This window comes from Mastacembelus armatus, chromosome 3, assembly GCF_900324485.2.
Source record: "Mastacembelus armatus chromosome 3, fMasArm1.2, whole genome shotgun sequence".
In the NCBI taxonomy this organism is placed as follows: Eukaryota; Metazoa; Chordata; class Actinopteri; order Synbranchiformes; family Mastacembelidae; genus Mastacembelus; species Mastacembelus armatus.
Window position 1 is genome coordinate 24330526 of NC_046635.1, and position 19894 is coordinate 24350419.

General features: G+C 38.1%; 1 protein-coding gene across 1 annotated transcript in view; it reads right to left on the reverse strand.

Annotated features, from left to right (window-relative positions):
• itfg1 (integrin alpha FG-GAP repeat containing 1) overlaps positions 1-19894 on the reverse strand; it is a 115468-nt gene that overhangs the window by 82978 nt on the left and 12596 nt on the right. Inside the window, exons 7-8 of the mRNA XM_026293178.2 lie at positions 9822-9871; positions 2842-2923 (exon numbers count right to left, since the gene is read on the reverse strand). Coding sequence (XP_026148963.1) covers positions 2842-2923; positions 9822-9871 — 132 coding nt within the window. The remainder of the gene's footprint in view (positions 1-2841; positions 2924-9821; positions 9872-19894) is intronic.

Below are 19894 nucleotides of genomic sequence, written 5' to 3' on the forward strand. Positions count from 1 at the left end.
TATGCCCTATAAATAACAGTTTGTCAATTTCACTGATGTGACCAAATCATTTCTCTGATGTAATGTTTGCTCACACATTACTTTGAGTGTTAATGCAGGCTGAACCTGCATTAACTCAAACTATGTATAGAAAGCAATGAGAAGTGACTGTTGTGTCAGTTCTGAGTTTTAACTGTGTATGTGCTGGAGTACTGCTTGCTTCAGGGTGAAATACATCCATTTGGCATGTTGCGTTAAAATGTTTAATGTTCTAACCTAAGAATTTAGGTTTTCTTTCAGGTTTGTGTGTATTACTTACTAATTTTGTTGTTATTAGCTATTCACGTATTGCACCCATATCATAATGTCTTTACATAATATAGCATTAGAAATTGTTATTCACTGTATCACTCTATAGACTTATCATGCCAAATCATATTGTTAAAGTGAAGTGACTGTAGAGGCAATCCTAGAAAGAAAAAAAGGGTCTCTGTAGGCCCCAACACTGCAATAAAATCTGAAGATCGAGTGACACCTAAAGCTGTTTAGATGAAGAATAGTGAGAGAAGAAAGAAAACAAGTGTGAAAAGCAAGTAAGCTGTAGATAGCAGATATAAAGTAGATCAAAAGAAATAAAGATAGACAGCGACAGCCGAGGAGAGACTGAGAGAGACAGACAAAACAGGAAAAAAAAAAGTTACATCATGCAAGGCATCTCTCTCTCCTGGAATTTGGCAGATTATTAGAAGTGTGACCCTCAAAGGCTTCAATCCCAAACTAACGAGGGCAAAGTCTTGAAGTGACATTTCTGAGCCAAAGATGGGGGAGGAAAAAAAGAAAAAAAAAAGATTAAAGAAATGAAAAAAGTTCTTGTAGAGATAAGCTTGAGATTTAAACAAAAAAGGGTCACTGCCCCCAGAGATGATGAATTTAATACACACATGGCTGCCAACACAAACACATGCTGTCACACAGATTCTTTTATGCCCTACAGACACACAGACACGCACACTGCATACTGTATAGGTAATTTTCTTCCTGGCTTATAGAAAGGTTGTTCATTTAATATTTGATGGACACCCTTAGCTGCAATGAGATTAACAGATTCATCTTACCAGTAAAGTAAAATGTGTGTATCAGTGCTCAAATGCATGAACTACACAAGCCCATAAATTCATTAAAATGCATCAAATATTACACAGCTAATGACAGTACAAAATGTTAAGAACCACAGAAAGGGTCTCGTTATAAGAAAAAGTAAAAATAAAAGAGATACAAACCTTCTCTAAAGTTGTTAGGATATAAAATCAGATTTTTTATCATCACTTTGCCATTCCCATATCACAGAAAGAAGTGATTCATCCTACTATGCCTTTCAGACAGAATATCATATATAATTTTCATAAAAACAAAGATCTATACTACTTTATTGCAAGATGATTTAGTATTCATTGTGTGGTAGTGAAAATCCCAAGAACATCCACTGGTTTATTGGGAAGCGACGCATTTCCCATTTGGGTTTGGTTGTTCAGAATCAATACAGGAATGTGTGGTCAGCATGATAGAAAATCTAAGCTTTAAAAAAGACACATCACTGGACACAGTGTTTCCCATTCAGAGACAAGCAGTCCTGCGTTCATTATTTTGAGTTACTGGGAACACAGTCAAAAAAAAATCTACACATTTTGAATGAATCTAATTTCTGAGTGAAGAATATGACATGCTGATGAATGTATAAATAATATGTATAAAAATCCAATTCAAAAACACATCTGAGATTTGTCTATTGCATTGAATGAAAAATCAAGACAGATTAAACAAAAGACCTGCAGATGAGAGAGACTACATAACTTTGAAAACAAAAAAGTAACTTTCTTCCCTCTTACAAATGAAAAGAAGGAGTTTAGCTATTGCTAAGGTGCAGTCATAGCATTTTAAGAGAAGGACTATATGTCTACCTTTGATGAATTAAAAACATAGACACACTTTTGTTCCATTTAGGGAAGATTTTATCAAAATTATGGCATGTAAATATGCTTCTTAGCATGGCATAACACAATGTTAGTGTAACGGCAGTAGCAACTGGGAGAGCAACCTAAATCAGCAGCTGCATTCAACTATAATGTCAGATTGTTCATCTGAGTGGTAAAAAAAACCAGCATAAAACACCTCTACATCTCCTACTCTTTCTGGGCTCAGGTAGCTCTGACAAGAGTGACCAAGGACCACTTTGTGGTACACAGGCTACAGCCTGGAGATTACAGAGCCAGCTGAGATTTGCTGAGGATAAATGTAAAGCTGAGCAGAACAATGAATACTACAGGCCAAGATTGTTTAAGGGGATACGAAAATCTGGCTCTATGTGGGATTGAGTGTGTGTTATCAGGGTGTGTTGTGTATGCTTGCAACTGCATGCGTAACATCAGTCTAGCTGGTAAGGGGTGAACATTTGTGGTGTATGTGTGTGTGCAGTGAAAGAAAGTTATGTGATGAGAGAAACGTGGTAAACGTGGTATGCCAAAAAGAGCAGATAGTCCAATCTAAAAGCCTTTGAAGCTACAGAGTTTCAAATGCAGAGGGAGCTTATGGGACTTAAGAAAGGAATGGATCTGCCACACGCAGACACACACATACAGATATAAGGGGCAAGACCCTTTTGAGCATCATCTGGGTCTGTATAGCACTGTATGTTTTATAAGCATCTTGAGTGCATTTACACCCCATCCCCCATGTGATTTTTTTTTTTTTATATTTTGTCTCTGATTGACTACAAGTGTCCACAGTACATGCTGGGGCTAAGTTTAGAATGAATCTCTTTGTCACACAAACACAATAGGTCAAAAATAGTCTTGGAATTCTCACCAAAGTCGACAAAAGAGGACTGTCCAACCATACTGACTAGTGGGTCTTCTGCCATGACTGCAGCTCTGGTGAAGTTTCCATCCTAAAAAGACAGAAAGAAAAAAAGTGGAAAGAGTGATTATGCATTTTTATAAATGCTCATACATGCTGCAATAGTAGGCTGTTGTTTCCTTCAAGGGTCATGAATCAAGTCAAGTCAGCTATTCATTAAATGTCACATTCAATAGACCTAGTGTGACAAACAAAGGCAGCATAGATGCAATGGTTAACATACCATCTCTCAAACAGCCCATTAGTCACAGCAGTAGTCTGTGTGGCCAATTTTAACAGCTCAATCAGTTAAACTAGATGATAATGTTTAGTCATCACATGTGCATTGTTTCTTAAAACACAGTAGTTGCCCCCAAAAAGGAGAGGAACATATTATCTCCTTCTTCAAAATCTGAAAAAATATCAACAAAATGATATGATTGTTTTTTGGGTTTTTTTTTTACCATTATGTCTGTTTACATGTTTTAGGATAAAGAATATTTACTGAAATGGCTCACTGACAACTCAAGTTGATGTCATTTTATATCTAAATATTCTCAGATTGTTTCAGGGTTTATTGTAGTAATTAAAAATGTTACAGAATAATATATTAATTTGTTTTAATAGTTAAATAAATCATCTCTTTTCACATTTCCACTGCAATTCCCCATGGTCCAAAAAAGATGCTCAAATTGTTTTGTTTGTTTGACCAACAGTTCAAAACCCAAAGATTAGAAATGTATTATATTATCAGTCAATTGTATGTGAACCTTTAATGGCAACACACTCAGCTCACACTGCATGCAGTGGTATCATTTAATGAGACACACTGGACACCTGATGTACTGTGAGTCTGTATTAGACTGACAGAGGAAGTAGTGAAGGGATTGCTGCTTCACCAGGGGGAAATAAAGCTGTGGCATATTGTGACACTCCATGTCACTGAAGCTTTACAAATGTCTTGATCCTACTTGTATGTGGGCTTACATAGAAAACAATGTGTGTGTGTGTGTTTTGACACACTTTGAAGGCTACTGGTGTGCGGTGCCCTTTACAGAGGGCAAGGGAGAAGAAGAGCAGATAAGCATATTAGTAGGGGGAAAAGGGCGTGTATGATATGTGTGTGCATGTAGGAGCAGTGGGAAACTTGTCTGCTGATACCAACATTAGTGATTTATTAGAGGAGAGACAGAGAGTCTAAGAATGACAGAGAGAGAGAAGGAGAGGGAGACACAATGATCAGGTTAGGGAGAGAAACATGTATATTATGTATGACTGTGAAAGGTTCCTTAGCAAAGGTTCACCAGTATTAGAAAAGCTGCATATACAAACTGTCCAACAATTCTATAATAATAATTAGAATAGTAATAATGTTTCTCAATGTGAAATTGCAAAGCCTTTAAATATATCGTCATCTACAGTACATAATGTCATCAAAAGACTCAGAGAGTCTGGGAAAATCTCTGTGTGCAAGGGACAAAGCTGAAACACAATAATGGATGCCCATGATCTTCGGGCCCTCAGGCGACACTGCATTAAAAAACAGGCATGATTCTGTGATGGACAATGCTGCATGGTTTAAGAATACTTCCAGAAATCACTGTCTGTGAACAAAGTTTGCCGTGCCCTGCAAGTTAAATCTCTACCATGAAAAGAAGAAGCCATATATGAACATGAAATGCAGCTGTCTTCTCGGGGCCAAAGCTCATGTAAAATGGTCTGTAGCAAAATGTTCTGTGGTTCTGGACAAATCAAAATTTGACATTCTTTTTGGCAACCATGGACGTCACATCCTCCGGATTAAAGAGGAGAGGGACCTTCCCGCTTGTTATCAGCACTCAGTTCAAATGTATACATTTTTGATAGAATGGGAGTGTATATGAGCCATTTTTGCTGTTTTATTTTTAATACTGTATTAGTGATACTCTCATAATTAAGGGGAGCTGCGTTGCCACATAGCCAAAGGCTAGAAGGCTATTTAATCAATAGCTGGAGTGGATTCAGGTGTGCTGATGGGAGGAAGGAACAGTTTTAGACTGCGGTGTTTGACAGTGAGAGAGGAATAAAAGAGGGAAGCATCACAACAGGGGTGCATTAGTGCCTATAGAATGGGCAGCTTGCACATCTGGAAAGGCACCATCAATGCTGAAAGATAATCCAAGTTTTACAGCAGCATATGCTCCTATCCAGATAACATCTTTTTCAAGGAAGGCCTTTTGCTGCATATTTCAGCAGGTCAATGCTAAACCGCATACTGCATCTATGACAACAGCATGGCTTCGTAGTAGAAGATTTCAGGTGCTGAACTGGCTTGCCTGCAGTCCAGACCTTTCACCAGTTGAAAATATTTGGTGCATCTTAGACAACAAAAACCCAGGACTGTTGAGCAGGTAGAATCCTATATCAGGCAAGAATGGGAAAACAGTCCTTTCCTAAAACTCAACTGGTTTCCTCAGTTCCCAGATGTTTACAGACTGCTTTTAAAAGAACAGGGGATGCTACACCATGGTAAACATGGGCCTGTCCCAACTTTTTTGAGATGTGTTGCTGCCATCAATTTCAAAATGACCCTATTTTTGTAGATGCTCGTGGGTATGAATATATGTTTGTTATACTCTTCTATCCCTATTATATTCACTCAAGTTAATGATGGTGAATTAAAAGGATGGGTGACATAAAGCTGATGCCAAGTAAATAATATCTAACATATATCAGCATTTTATTACTTCAGGCTATCATTAAGTAGCAGAACTAATTAGAAAAAAAGACTAAATATACATTGAGTCTTCTGATTGAAATGTAGTAGAATTAATTTTAATAAATGCTGCATAAATGCTGCTCTTCAGATAAATTTGTACAACACTGTTCCAGCAGCACTGACATTGTAATGCAACACACTGTCCATGACATAGATTTTTTTTGTGTAGAGGGAAATTCCACAACATGAGAATGCAATACTGCCATGATGTACTACTCTTTAATGGCAGTGGGAAATTCTTAGAAGTGAACAGATGACTGCAAAACATCTAACATAACTTACTTTCCCACTCTCACTCCATCCTGACACATTTAGATTAGGAAGCTAATGAACAGTGCTGCCAGTGTGTTGGTCCAATAGATTTCTGAAGGTACAGCCTATAAAGTTCTTTTTTTGGTAAATGTTATTATAATCTGAAGCTGGGCTGGTCTTCTGGGGAAAAGCACTTTGGAATGAATAGGAGCTGAGTAGTTAGCATGAGCAGCATCAGTCACCAAGGGTGTGCAGACAAAAATAAAATAAAAAAAAAACAAATAAATAACGCTTCAAACAGCCACATGAAATTTCCTGAAAATCTAAAGGCATATGAGCCATTTTATACAGTCCATGGCATTGCGTAGGCACAGAGTATCAGGAAATTAAGTCAATATCAGATTCAATTTTAATTTAATTATTCACAGCACACAAATTGTGCTTTTAGCAGGTAATTATCTGCATTATGTTTGGTGGTTTGAATACTGACATACAAACCCAGAGGCACTTATTTTGGTGATTTTAATGGGTCAAGAAGTTGATCAAAATATCTGGTTTCATATTTGTTTCAAATGGTAAAGAATTATTGGTTTTGTAACCACTGTGTATTGAATTTACAAACCTATAAGATATGGAAAAAGTATAATGCTTTATGCTGTTTTACATGCATGCATTATCTGACCCATGCAGAAGTAAATAACACAATTTGAAGCTGATCTGAAACAGGGAGAATTGCTCGTCAGTTACACAGAAGCACCCACATATGTGGCAATAGAGTGTTAACTCAGCGTGCTGAGGATGAGATCTTAGCTTGTGTGATACACGGATGATTGCAAGATGCCATTGATTAAAAGTATTTGAGAACATTTGATTGACAGGAGGAGATGAAAGGATTACAGGTCTTGTTATTATTCTTCCCTTCTGTTCACATCATGCCGAAGACACCTGTCACACTCACACTCACACACGCACACACATACTCGCACTCACACTCACTCACCAAACAGTGTAGCAAAAAGACATATGCATATTTGTAGCAGTGAAATTTTAGTGGACTGGAACCAGAAGAATCAATGAAAATGCTGTAGGCAAAAGTGAATATGTAGGTTTTATGTAGCAATGCACATTTAGGGTAGATTGTTTTTTTTGTGTGTGCTGGAATCAGTAGGCTTCAGGGCAGCAGCTATTATCTGTGTGTGACATGACACACATGCAGTAGATTAATGCTGTATTTATGGCTAGGCTAGCCAGGGGGACCATCTTTCAAAAAACATTATAGGAAATTAGGACACTGTGGCTCACTAAGAATGAAAAATATTTTCTACTAAGCTTCATATGTTGCAAACTGATCTACAATAGTATGTTACATCTCATACAGAAGTACATGCTGTATGTGGCACATATCAAATGAAACCATCCAAATTAATTTAAAAAAACACAGACAAAAGAATTAGCATTGGACAACTTAAATAAATAATGTTCAAGAAGAAATGTCAGAATTTAAACATTTTTGTATGCAAACCTCTGGTATTTTGTTGCTCTTTATGAAGTAAGGCCTATGTAAGCTCACATTACAACTCCATTATGTGCATATTGTATTTTTAAGCCAGAAGGGAACATCTGTAATAGTTATAACAATGCCAAATTTGCATGAAATTAGCTATTTTGCAGAAAGCCTTTTCATGGTTTATAAAAATAGCAAAACGTACCTCAGGGACACTAATTGCCCAAGGAAGCAAATACGCTTATGTTTTTCAAATGTACACTATAAACAATGTCTGCCTCCAGGTAAATTGACCTCTTGGACCTGTATGCTAGGTGAGACTTTCAGTAGCATTTTGTCCTCACTTTTAGGCATACTGAGAATGTTTCTGTTGCCTGCCTCTATAAGAAAGTGGTGAAAAGCAACTGGGTTGATCTGAAAGTGTACATTTTATATGAAAGACTAAAACTGAGAGACTGAATGTGTTCATATGGATGCATTACCAAAGGGGACTGGAAAGAAAACCTCTCATTAATGAAATTAATTATTATTAGTCATTATTGAACTGAAACCTTTAAAACCTTTCAGCCCTGTTTGCTGGTTAGCACCCTTCACTTTCTCTTGGGTAATCACACAAAAACAGAAGACTGTGGAGGACCAGAAGAAACCTTAGAGGGGGAGAAAACAGAAAAAAGTAATTAAAAGAGAGTGCTGGAGAAAAAAGGAATGTGCTAGCCTGTGACCGATAGATGCAGCTGCACTGAACCAAAGACCGCAGTGGGATTAACAGGGCTCTCATGCTCTGTGAATGCTCTATGGGCAGTCTATGTGTACTTATTCTCATACTATATATTTGCACAAGTGTGTGTGTACATCCTTGGCCATGTCTGACACAATGAACACCATTTTTGAATTTATTTGTTTATGGATATGAGAGTGAGGTGTGCATTTAAGGAAAGAGGAACAGAAAAGCACAGAGAATGTGGCAAAATGAAGGGAGAGCATTTGGCATTTTCATGAACTGAAGAAGAGAATGAGATAGAGTGCTAGAGTGCTACAAACTACAATGGACCATATTTTTAATGACAAGGCTAAAATTCATTCTGCCTGTCTATAGTCTATAGGAGTGACTTTCCCTTGCTCTCAGAGCTCTGGATCCACTGTTCACTCCACCAGGACTTAAAACCTCACCAAACAATGGAGCTTTATCAGTCAATTGAGGGTTGGAACAGTGTACAAAATTACAAGACACAATGACTGAGACACTGATCCCTCTTACAAAAGTGCAAAGGGAAGAACTAATACAAGACCAAATTATCAAATAATTAATAAATTAATAAATAAATGACTCATCCAGATCCACTATCAACACGGTTACATATTTTCTACCAGGCTTGAAGATAACATTTCTTTACAAACTATTGATGTCATTGCTTTCTATTATTACTAACAACAAAATATGCCAGTTCTCCTCCATGTGCTAATTTGACAAAGGTCAATGGGTGAAACAACATCTGCTTTAGGCATCTGACTAGTTGTCGATATATTTCAATCTGGACCAAAATGTTAGCCCAACTGACTGACGCTACTGTCATGCTGGTAGCAGGGCTAAAATTTGATTTTTTTTTTTTGTCCTTGGACAACTTTTAACCACACATATTTTTGTTTGTTTGTTTGTTTGTCTCTCACTCTCGTTCTCACTCTCTCACTCTCTTTGTGTGTGCCAAATCTTTCAATCCCCCTCTGTTGCTCTCTTCTTCCTTACCTCCTCCAGCTTCCTTTCTCCTATTCCCCTTCCCTGTGATAAGATAGACCACTGTTCGGCTTGTGGCTTGCATGCTGAATTTCAAACAGGCCCCTTTGACAAAAACTCATGGCCATGGTCTCCACGCTCTGCTCTTCCAGAATATTAACTAGTCTTGCAGCAGTGTCAACAATCCTGCACCCCCAGGCCCATCAAAGCTTTGCAAATCTGCTTGTTAGATTAATGAAATGAACAAAAGAGTGGGTGGGTCATCACTCTCTGATCACAAGGTGAAAAGCTCTAGTTCTAAATTCAGTTGTAAGGATGCACGTTTTTTTCTATTGGCAACGATATTTGAGTTCCCTAATTAATCGCCAACAGTGTAAAATGTTGGAATTGATAGGCTTCTATTACATTATCATATGTTATCACTGTTGCTCACTAAGAAGCAGGACAACCATCACTTACAGTCTACGCAGTTATACTCATACACACACCAGCAAACACCAAAAATAAGACAATGTTTTTTTCTTTTTCTGCAAAAAAAAGACCTGTTGTAAATTCCTTATTGGAGAATACAGAAACATTTACACATACATATTTACACCCTGTGAATGACACAGGCTGCACTTACTCAGGATTCTCAAAAAAAAAAAACAGGCAGTAGAAAAGACAGCTGGGGAGAAGCATACAGGTATGCAAAGGCTCTATACCTTACTGATCCAGGTCTGAAATTTAGGCCCTTCAGTTGTCAGGAACAGATCTGCAGTGGGGAGAGAAAGAGGGGTAAATTGGTTCATCTGACAATCATGATCAAACATGTAACTCTGACTCTTGATCTGTAAAAACATGCTGTAAATTAGTGCAAATGACAGCAAGAAAATTCACACTTGCTCTAGCTATGAACTTTTGTACCTTTATCGACTTGGTAAAGTGATCATTAATAGGGCACAATATATCATTAAAAATTCAGCAATGGTCTGTCTGTACTAAGTTATAACAAAGGCTTACTTGAGCTTCTGAATTCTAATAATGACAAAAATGCTTTTGGGAAAAGATTCCAGTCATTCAAAGCGATGTGTAATAAAAGATTTGGCATTCACTATCTGTCTAACTGAAATTGAGCTGATACAGGAATTAGCATTATAATACCAAGTCCAGACATGCATTATATACAGGGATAATTCCAAGCACTCATATTGCTTACTGTTTAAAAAAAATTAAAATGTGAAAATATCCATATTTAAAGTCTGGTTACTGATAAACAGGGTCTTTAATGGACTCGGACCTCTCTCTTTAATGCAGCCATTGACACTAAATACTTTAGGTGCAATTCCTAAAGTAATAAAATGAATTGTCTTGTTAAAGCAGTAGAAGAAAAACAGGTGAAAAGAAGGAAAAGGGATGGGGGGGTCTCCTACTGAAAGTAACAAGATTTCACTCAGCTTTCTAGAGGCTTCACCCACTGGTAATGCCTGTAGCTTGCTCTGCTGGAATCCTATAACTTACGCTTGTACTCATATTCTTTGCTCTTGAAGCTTTGGCTGCAGGCTGCACTTCTAATGCAGTTGCTGTGTGCTTTTCTGTGAAAGGATGTTTACTTTCATCACTGCATTCTCTGGACTGTAGCTCTGCCCCAGTAATTGGACATGAAATAAATATTGGCATTGATCTACCTTAGGGCCCTGCTATACTCCATGTGTTGCTCTGCATGAGAAAATACAAATAATGAAATGGGCAATGAATATAGGGAAGAAAATGTGCAGTAATAATACAATGAGAAGAAGAAGAATTGAGGTTGTGTTCAATGACAGAAGCTGAAGTTGATATGCCGTATCATGTACCGTAGTGGCCATAGCTGCCACTGCTTGTTTGAGACAGTTTGAGACACTATCGCGCAACCTCAAATGAAAATGAAAAATAAACTACATATAGTAGATTTTAAAAAAACAAAACAATTCACTGAATTACTAATATGAAACATTGTACTGAATGACTGCTCTATGAACTTGCTTTAATATTTTCATGGATGTGCCATCAAATCTTATCGCAGGTTTCTAGTGCAGTCATTCCAAGAACTGAGGAAAAACTATAAAGAAAGTGCTTTCTCTAGCAAAGCTCAACGTGACAGGAACATCCTGCCAGCTCACACAAGAGAGCTGGAGTTACATATCATTTTTAAATCTAAGTTTTTGAAAAATGTGTCTCATGCTTCCCACTCACTCTCCAAAGTATTTTTATTTCCCTCTGTGGTAGGTCCTCGTGATTAACAGCATTTTATGGATTTGCTTTAGAGAACCTGCCCTCCTACTCAGTACTTTTGCATCAATTTATTGTGTTCCTATTACTACAAAATACACTACATTACCTGGTTTAATTGCCAGCCTCTAAGCTATTCATGAATAATTATAAAATATAAATTATTACATTTGTTAAAATGCATTTTAAATGTTTACTCAAAGGAAGAGACAGTGTTTACTTACGTAAACAGCTGCTGGGCAATTTGTAAAATAAGGCTGCAATTTTCTTTCTAAATATCAACCTAAACTGCCACCCACCACCAACCACACTTACATACACAGAGCCATCTGAAATAATATTTAAGGCTCAAATGCAAAGGTAAACCAGTTTTAAAATGCTTAAGGTGGTAAAACAGTTCAGCTTTAACTTTTAAAACTTTGTGGACTTGCAGAAATGTTGCCCACATAGACTCCATTTACAAATGCAAAGAAGATAAGAAAATCATGCATAGATTATGCATATGTGCACAAACTGCAGGATACACTAAGCAGATTGCACATTGTGTGTGTATGTGTTACTCTGTGTGTAGTCGCACTGGGTGGTGTGTTGATGAGCTTGGCTAATCAGCCAATCAGCCCTCTTAGACAGAATCCAGCCGTGATTGGCTGATTAGGTATGATGGCAGTGTGTCATGAGAGAGGCATGGGGTAGACGGAGGAGCAGAGCGTTGCACAGAGGTATCTTCATCTTGTAAACACTTAACATTCTCGCTCCGGGGGCACTTCCTCTCTTCACTCCTCATCTCACCAATTGCCTCTCCTGCTTTTTTTTACCCACTACTGCCAAAGTCTTTCCTCCACTAATTTCTCTTCTGTTAGTCCTTAACTAAATACCAGTCCAACTTTAAAATACCATACAGTTCCCTTTGGGGGTTTGATTCTCAGCTTTGTCAGGTAGTGCACTGGAGCCTGTAAACTGATAACGTCAAAGTGGAAAATGGTCTTGCTTGCATTCTTCTTTCTCCCTGGACACTGCACAGCACATGACCTTGCTCTGTGATCTGTCCTAAGAGGGAATGTATTTTAAGAGTGTTGTCAAGGGACACATGCACATGCAGAGAAGTCAATTCCGTTTTGTAAACCAAGCATTAAGGTAATCTTAATGAAATTCTTATGCATTGTCTTTCTCCACTCTCCCTTCCCTTACTTATGATCACTGCCAGAAAGTACTCTGCACAGTCTAATAAAGTGCAGCTAGCTAGCAATATAAACCTTACTGCTGCCACCATCACTCACTTTAACACAGTTTTACTGTTCCAGGGACTTTTACTGGGCTGCCAAGGGCCTTTTAGGGACTCATTGAAGTTAAAAGAGATATTATAAAGAGAAACAGAACAAAACCAAGTACAGCTTAATCAAACTGAAGAGAAATGGACAAGAAATAGCATACTTCATTTGTATTGTTCTAACTTCCCTAGGTTTAAATTTTTAATTTTTTTAGTTTAAAAAGAAAATTATAAAAAGAGCTCGCTCTAATTCTTCTGAGCACTTTTTCAGTCATCCAGAAGACTGTCATATGGATTTAAGCAAGTACTTAACCACTGTTCTAGTATTATTGAAATCAGTGAAAGTGGGCAGAATTTGCAAACATGACTGCTTGTTCTTAATTTAAAGGGTTATTCTGTTTTATTTCAACCTGGTGATTTTTTTAACATTATTTTTTTGACGTTTGCTTTTTATGTAGTCAGTAAATTGCAGAGAGGCAGACAGCAAACAGGAGAGACATCGTCAGAGAGAAGGGGGAGACCTGTGCCACAGGTCAGCAGCCAGACTAGGATCAACAGTGCTCCAAATCGTGCTGCTACATATGAAGCACGTCTTAACCACTCATCTACGAGGGGGCTCCAACCTGGCACATTACTCACAAATGTGGCTTTTCTGGCTCTATGGGTCATGCTAACTTTGATTTGGGAAGTGAGGACTTTTACATAAAAACATCAAGTTGCAAACTGGACTGGCTAACGAATGCCATTTTTTAGCAAATCAAAAACTGACCCAACATCTGAAAGCTGATTCATTAATTTTGATAAACCGTCTCAACTATTGTTCGGTTACTTCTGTAGCCTGCTAGGTATCCCTGCTTGAGGTTGGAGGCTACACTAGGATAACACACCTGCATCTCACACTGAACTCTTGGCAGTTGTTTTGCATTGTAGACAATGTAGATGCAAGGTTCTGACAATAAGTAACAATGTTTAGAGAGGAAAAAAAGGAATATCTCTGGTTCTGCTGCATCAGGTTGGATCTTTTTTCTCCATTCAGGGTAGTGCAAACTCATCACTGAGATGGACTTTTTCAGTGCGTCAGGAAACAGCAGAGGCTCTACTCCTACTCTATCCACACTTGCAATCTGTCATTGAAACATACAACAGAATCTTTCTATTCTTTCACATCCAGCAACCAAACAATGCTAGGCAGTAACAGAGCTACTGAAGAAGTGAAGGTGATAAATGCAGGGCATTGGCTAAACAGGTGATTGTGATGGGTGTGAGATAAAACACATGTCGATGTCCCAGTTTCATGACAAAGTACTAGATATCCTGATTGAGTTGATCAGCACCAGTCGAATCAATCACCAAAGCTAATTAATCTCATCAAGCCATGGGTCAGAAGAACAAGACAAGCAGCAAGCTGTTGTTGTATATCTTCAAAAATACTCCAATTTAATTTAATTTGCAAAAAATAGCAGCCACTTGACAAGAATTTTTTAAAAGAATCAGTAACAGTAGCTCCATTTTAACTTTAGTTTTATGGCCACCTGTTAATCAGATTTGATTATTTTGAAGGTGTGACTTAGACTTCTGTTTCTGTTAAACTCTGAAATCCATAGACAGAGCATCAATGATCAGTGTTCAGTCTCAAACAACCTGCCAACACAATGCCATTACACAAATATTATTCATAAGACATACTTTTACCTAACATATAGTCATGTTCATGTCATGTTCTTACCTTATTTTTTCTGTTATTTACTGTTATCTTCTGCTTACACTTTTAAGTATCCTTCAATGGCATTAGTAACCATGTTTTGATACTTGCATATTGGAGATATTTATTGTACATGGAGATGTTTATTATACTACTACCATTAATTTCATCCCATTAAGTCAAAAAAAGAATTTAAAATCATAGAACAGTCTCAGAGTCTAGAAATATCTCCAAGCTTGTTATATTTTGTGAATCTATTATTTTTGTCCTGGATGCTATATCATATAGGACTAAATTTTATTCATCACCTTCAGATTAACTACAAGTAGTCTTCATCCAAGCTTAAAACGATTCAATACCACTGATCTAACCCTCTCCACTATGTGCACATACACACATTCAAAGCATTAGCTAACAGAACTGTCACACTCCACCACTTGGGAAAGATGCATACATAATTGAGGTATATAAATGTGTTAGTGTGTGGGAGGGTGGGGTTGCGTAACAGCAAAAGGGATTCAGAGCTCTAAGTGGTATTTCATGTTGTGGGATAATTAAAGACATGCTAACTGAAAGCTAGAGCAGAGGCTATGCTAGGCATCATAAAACACATGGCAGAAGAGACTGAGACAAAGAGAGAAGCTGATACCAGATGCTAGGGCCATTCAGCTTTCAAGGTGCATCTAAATACAGTAAACAGGCTTGCAAAACAAATCAGTACAAAGCGAACGCGAATGCCTAAGCTTTTAATTGCTAGAGAGGCAATCTATAATCACTTGATTATTTCTTATGCATTCCTCTACTCTGACACTTTTCCCTTTTCTGATTTGTTAAATTGTCTCTTCCCTACAAATGACACTTCAAAAAGCACACTATCACACCCACATGAACGAAGATACGATGAGCAGCCTGCATAAATACACATACACCTGCCCCCACATTGCATGGCTGATTTCAGTACAATATTTAAATATTTGTGTGTGCATCTGCATGTCAATTTCTTTGTCATCGGGTTGTGATCCAGCCAATCATCTACAATCAGCGAAGTCCTTTTACACTAACAGAATAATTGCATGTGTGTCTGCTGGTAATAACAGGGTGTTAAGAGCAACAACTGCTGCAGCTCAAGTATATTGAAGCTAACAGGCACAACGAGGTAAACTGTAGCACAGACCTGCAGGCTGCACAAAAGGGGGAGGTACTCTAAGTGTCTGTTTGGACACATATCAGCATGCTGCACAAAGGCTTAATTAGCTCTATGTTGTTTTGTACAGGTCACAAATGTGCTTGAAATGAACTGGCAAGGGTGTTGATTGTTCGCTGGACTCAAGTTGGTAGAAAAGCATGTAATGTAAGTCTTGCTGATTAAAGCATCTGTAACCACATGTGAGTTTTAGTTTACTATAGTTACGATAGAAGCTATTGTTTGTTTTTAGATTCTAGAGATCTACAGCCTCTTGCACTTGCTTGCTGTTGCAAATGAACTTCTAAGTGACTTGTCATCCAGACCATTACTTCAAGATGTATGCAGACAGCTGCAGACTTGCACTGTGGCAACCCTCGTTCATAACTATGTATACTACAAGTAGGGGCAGGTGTCAAGCAGGAAACAGTGAACTGACAGCAACAATGCTTAGACAATTTATCAGTCCTTTTTGTGCCCATCAAATATACCAACATTTTTTTGTCTGTCAAAAAGAATATAGTTTCATTTTAACATTAGTTAAAAAGAAACTCTTCCTCCAGTTTAATTTTTAGTGCATCAGTGTTTACTATCTTTCTAACCATTCCAGCATGACATAAAGTTGATAAGTTCACTAGCTTGGTTGTATAATTTACATTCTCTACACTGAAACTCGCCTAACCTTGCGAGGTATCATCTCGCCTAATAGATGATACAACAGGTTGCTAATGTACAGTGAGGTATTAACTTCTTTAGCACACTAGAGACGGAACATTTTTAGTTGCATGGGGATTTTTTTTTTTTCCAGGCACTGACTTCTAATGCAAGACAAAAAACAAGAGCTTAACATTTTAGGTATTTCCAGCAACTTTCCAGTATTGCAAGATAATTTAGATGATATAACAAACAAGTGAACATGAAATAAAGACCGACTTTTCTCTATAAAAAAAAGGTGAAAATCAAACCTGAAGGTGCTCTCTACTCAAGCAATCTCAACAAGGCGTCTCACCTCATGAGTCTAAAGTCAGTTCAGTGATTTCTGTACCCATTCAAGAAGAAAATTAAAACTCTGAGGAAACTTTTCTATGACAGAACTTGGTTTTGCTGCAAGCATGTGATGTCTATTTGGGATCTTCAAACTGGAATGTAAGCTAGACTTAAAATAGATCAGTGTAGTAAATGGCACTTCTAAATTAAAAATAAAAAGTGAGATAAATCCCCCCCCCCCCCCCCACTCCTTCTCTCCTCCTCTCCCCCATTCCAAGGGAGAGGTGAGGAGAAGAGGACAGAAGAGAAGGGATGAGATGGGAAGAGAAGAACAGCGTGGGGAGATGAGTAGTTCTTGAGTTATTCATAGCATCTCCATCAGATTTGTTACGGGGATTGGAAGCAATTTAAAGGCCTCTACTGACTGTTTGACTCGAGCAGCATTATGTCTTTCTGTTCCATTATGTTGAGCTGCAGTGTGGGGATAAAGACCAGGCTTCCTATTAGCCTCTGTCTAAACAGATAGGGTGATGCTAGGCGGGTGCTAAGCCTCACCAGAGAAGTAGAACTTTGACTTTGAGGAGAACAGGCAGCAGCCTATACTATCTCTTTGCTTTGTCTCAATATTACCTTCTCTCAGTCGGTTTCTCGCTGTGCACACATACTCCCTTATCTTCCTTACTCTGTAGACCAGCACAAAAGCATCATTGCTGTTGATCAAGAGGTGCTGTGACTCAGAAGCACAGAGTTGAGAAAATGCACAGGTCTTTAACTCAAAACAAATGGAGGTGCACATTTCCTGACCCACAAACCAAAGGGAATTCATAAAATCAGGTTCCACTCAAATTAATTGAGTGAAACCTACCCGATAGACTAGTATAAAATATGTGTATCAGTAATGCTTGTCAACAAACAAAAAGGAAAGAAAATCATTTAAATATTATTTCACAGACAGAACATCTATAAATGTGTGTGGCAAAATGAGAAAGATGAAAGCAGATGTGTGTACCTTTACTTGCTTGTTTTTGTATATTCTGTGTATATTAGTCTTATTATAAACCAGCCTGCAGCCCACCAAGTCTTGCTTTTCTGTGCTGTTATTTAAGCTTTGTCGATAGAAATGCCACTATAGATTCTTAAAATGTGATACATTTATTTTTATTAACTTTCAGTGGGTATTTTTACTAAAATTGGTGAGTTTTTATCTTGCTGCAGTGATTTACGTGAAAACTCCTTGCTGTTTTTCTCCTCCATAGAGAAACAGATTAATAAAGAATAACGCTGCAAACCCAAATTGTCCAGAAGATCATAACAGCAAGGAGAAAAGGAAAGAGAAGAGAAAGAGATGGTAAACAGAGTTGTAGCTAATTACTCTGTTCACACCAGTCCCTGTTTACTCTTATGTCTGCCACTATGGATGTGCAAGTCTACAGTGGCAGTCAACTCCCACACTATCTTTTCCATGTGTCCTTTGCCTTCAGAATTGCGGCAACTGTGAGCCTCATTAACGTTCACTAAAACGGGCATTTTATTCTGCCAGCCTGCACTTGTGGGCTTCCAATTAGCAGTTTATTCAAAGCAACGTTGTGCTTTTATGGAGCTGTCAGGTTTCGGTCATGCCTCGCCACTGACTCATAAGAAAAGTCAGGTCAAAGGTCAAAGTCAGACCTGATATACAGTACACTACAGTTATCTTTCGACAATGGTGAATGTCTGGGATGTATTATATTATAAGTCAACAGTCTGTTCTTGTCAGTGTGCTGGATGTAAATGAAATGGTGTAAAGATCTATGTGACTTTTAACAAGGGCCAAATTGTTCTGGTCAGATGACTGGGTCAGAGCATGTCTGAAACTGCAAGGCTGGTGTGGTACTCCTGGTCAGCAGTGATAACAACCTACAGACAACTGTATGAGGAAGGCCATATAACAAATTGGTGCATAATCAATTAAAATTGATTCTGTCCAGTACTATAGCAAATATTAAAAAAGAACACAGTACACATGATCTGTACCCTTCTGGTAAAATCAGCAATTTTTTTTCTCTTATTTTGTTTTCAACTGTTGTTGTTCTGTGCCATTCTGTATAATTTGCCAAAACACAGCAGTGAACTGAATTGCTCACCTGGATTCCAGCAAATTTTCAAAATCCAATCAGCAAAGATGCAGATATATCAGACATAATAAATAGGTGAAAAAACTAACAATACACCCCCCACTGCCTTTTCCTTTTGAGTACGTCAGAACATGAAGACATTCATTACTTAACCTGGGGAAGAAAAAAAATATTGAGCGAGATTCATTACAAAAATCAAAAGGAAAAAGTTTTTCCTTTTAAACTTTCTCTTCTTTTTCTCCCTAAAACCTTTTTCCATCTATCCAGCTATACTTTCTACTATCCAGCCCATGTCCATCCTTTCTTTACTCTAGAGAGGCAATCTGAGGCCAACAACAGTCACAACAGCAGCAGTATTACACCCACATCCTTGTACCTGTAAAAGGCCTTGCAGCAGGAGCAGTGGTTTATCTATGCTGCAGTGCAGAGTGAATCTGACAACCAGGACCTTGGCTGCTGCATTAGTGTCTGATATGCTGTGTGTGTTTCTGCTTGTGCACCGTCACCTCACTCATCATCACCATGCTCTGAGCCATTAGTGTAGCATGCATGTGTTGGCAGGGCAACATAAAGTGAAATTTTGGCAAAACACTGCATACTCCAGCGTAAGAGGATGAAGCCTGAGCAAGAATCAGGGACAGAGGATCCAAGAGAATGAAGGAAGAAGTGAAATAGAGGTAAAGAGAGTCTGATAAAGTCAAAGAATTTGACACAGGCATAGGTAATCCTCCATTTTCTTGATGTCTCTAATGCCCCTGAGCAGGTTATTTGTTAGTCTCTTACTCTGCACACAGGCTGTGTCTTCTATCCCTGTTAGTTGTCAGATGAGACACACACAGACACATTGACATACTTCTATTTCTATAGTTGTGGGGACACTCACAGACATAATGCATTCCTTAGGCCCTAACCTTAACCCTAACCATCACAATTAAATGTCTAACCCTAACCCTAACCCTAAAACCAAGTCTTAACCCTCAAACAGGAGTCTGAAAAAAGTGAGTACTAGAAAAATGTCCTCACTTTGTCAATATGTCCCCACATTGATGAAAATATGCTCAAAATGGTACTCAATACAAGTACGCACACGCACACAAATGCACAAACAACAACAACATATATGTGTAGATAAAGCATTGTATTCTATCCCCTCATGGATGCTGAGGAGATGGGTTTAAGGAAGAATGCACTGATCTTACTGCTCTGTTCATGGTGGTTAGGAGACAATGTCCTTTTTGCATGTGTTGTGTGTATGTGTGCAAATGTGTGATTGC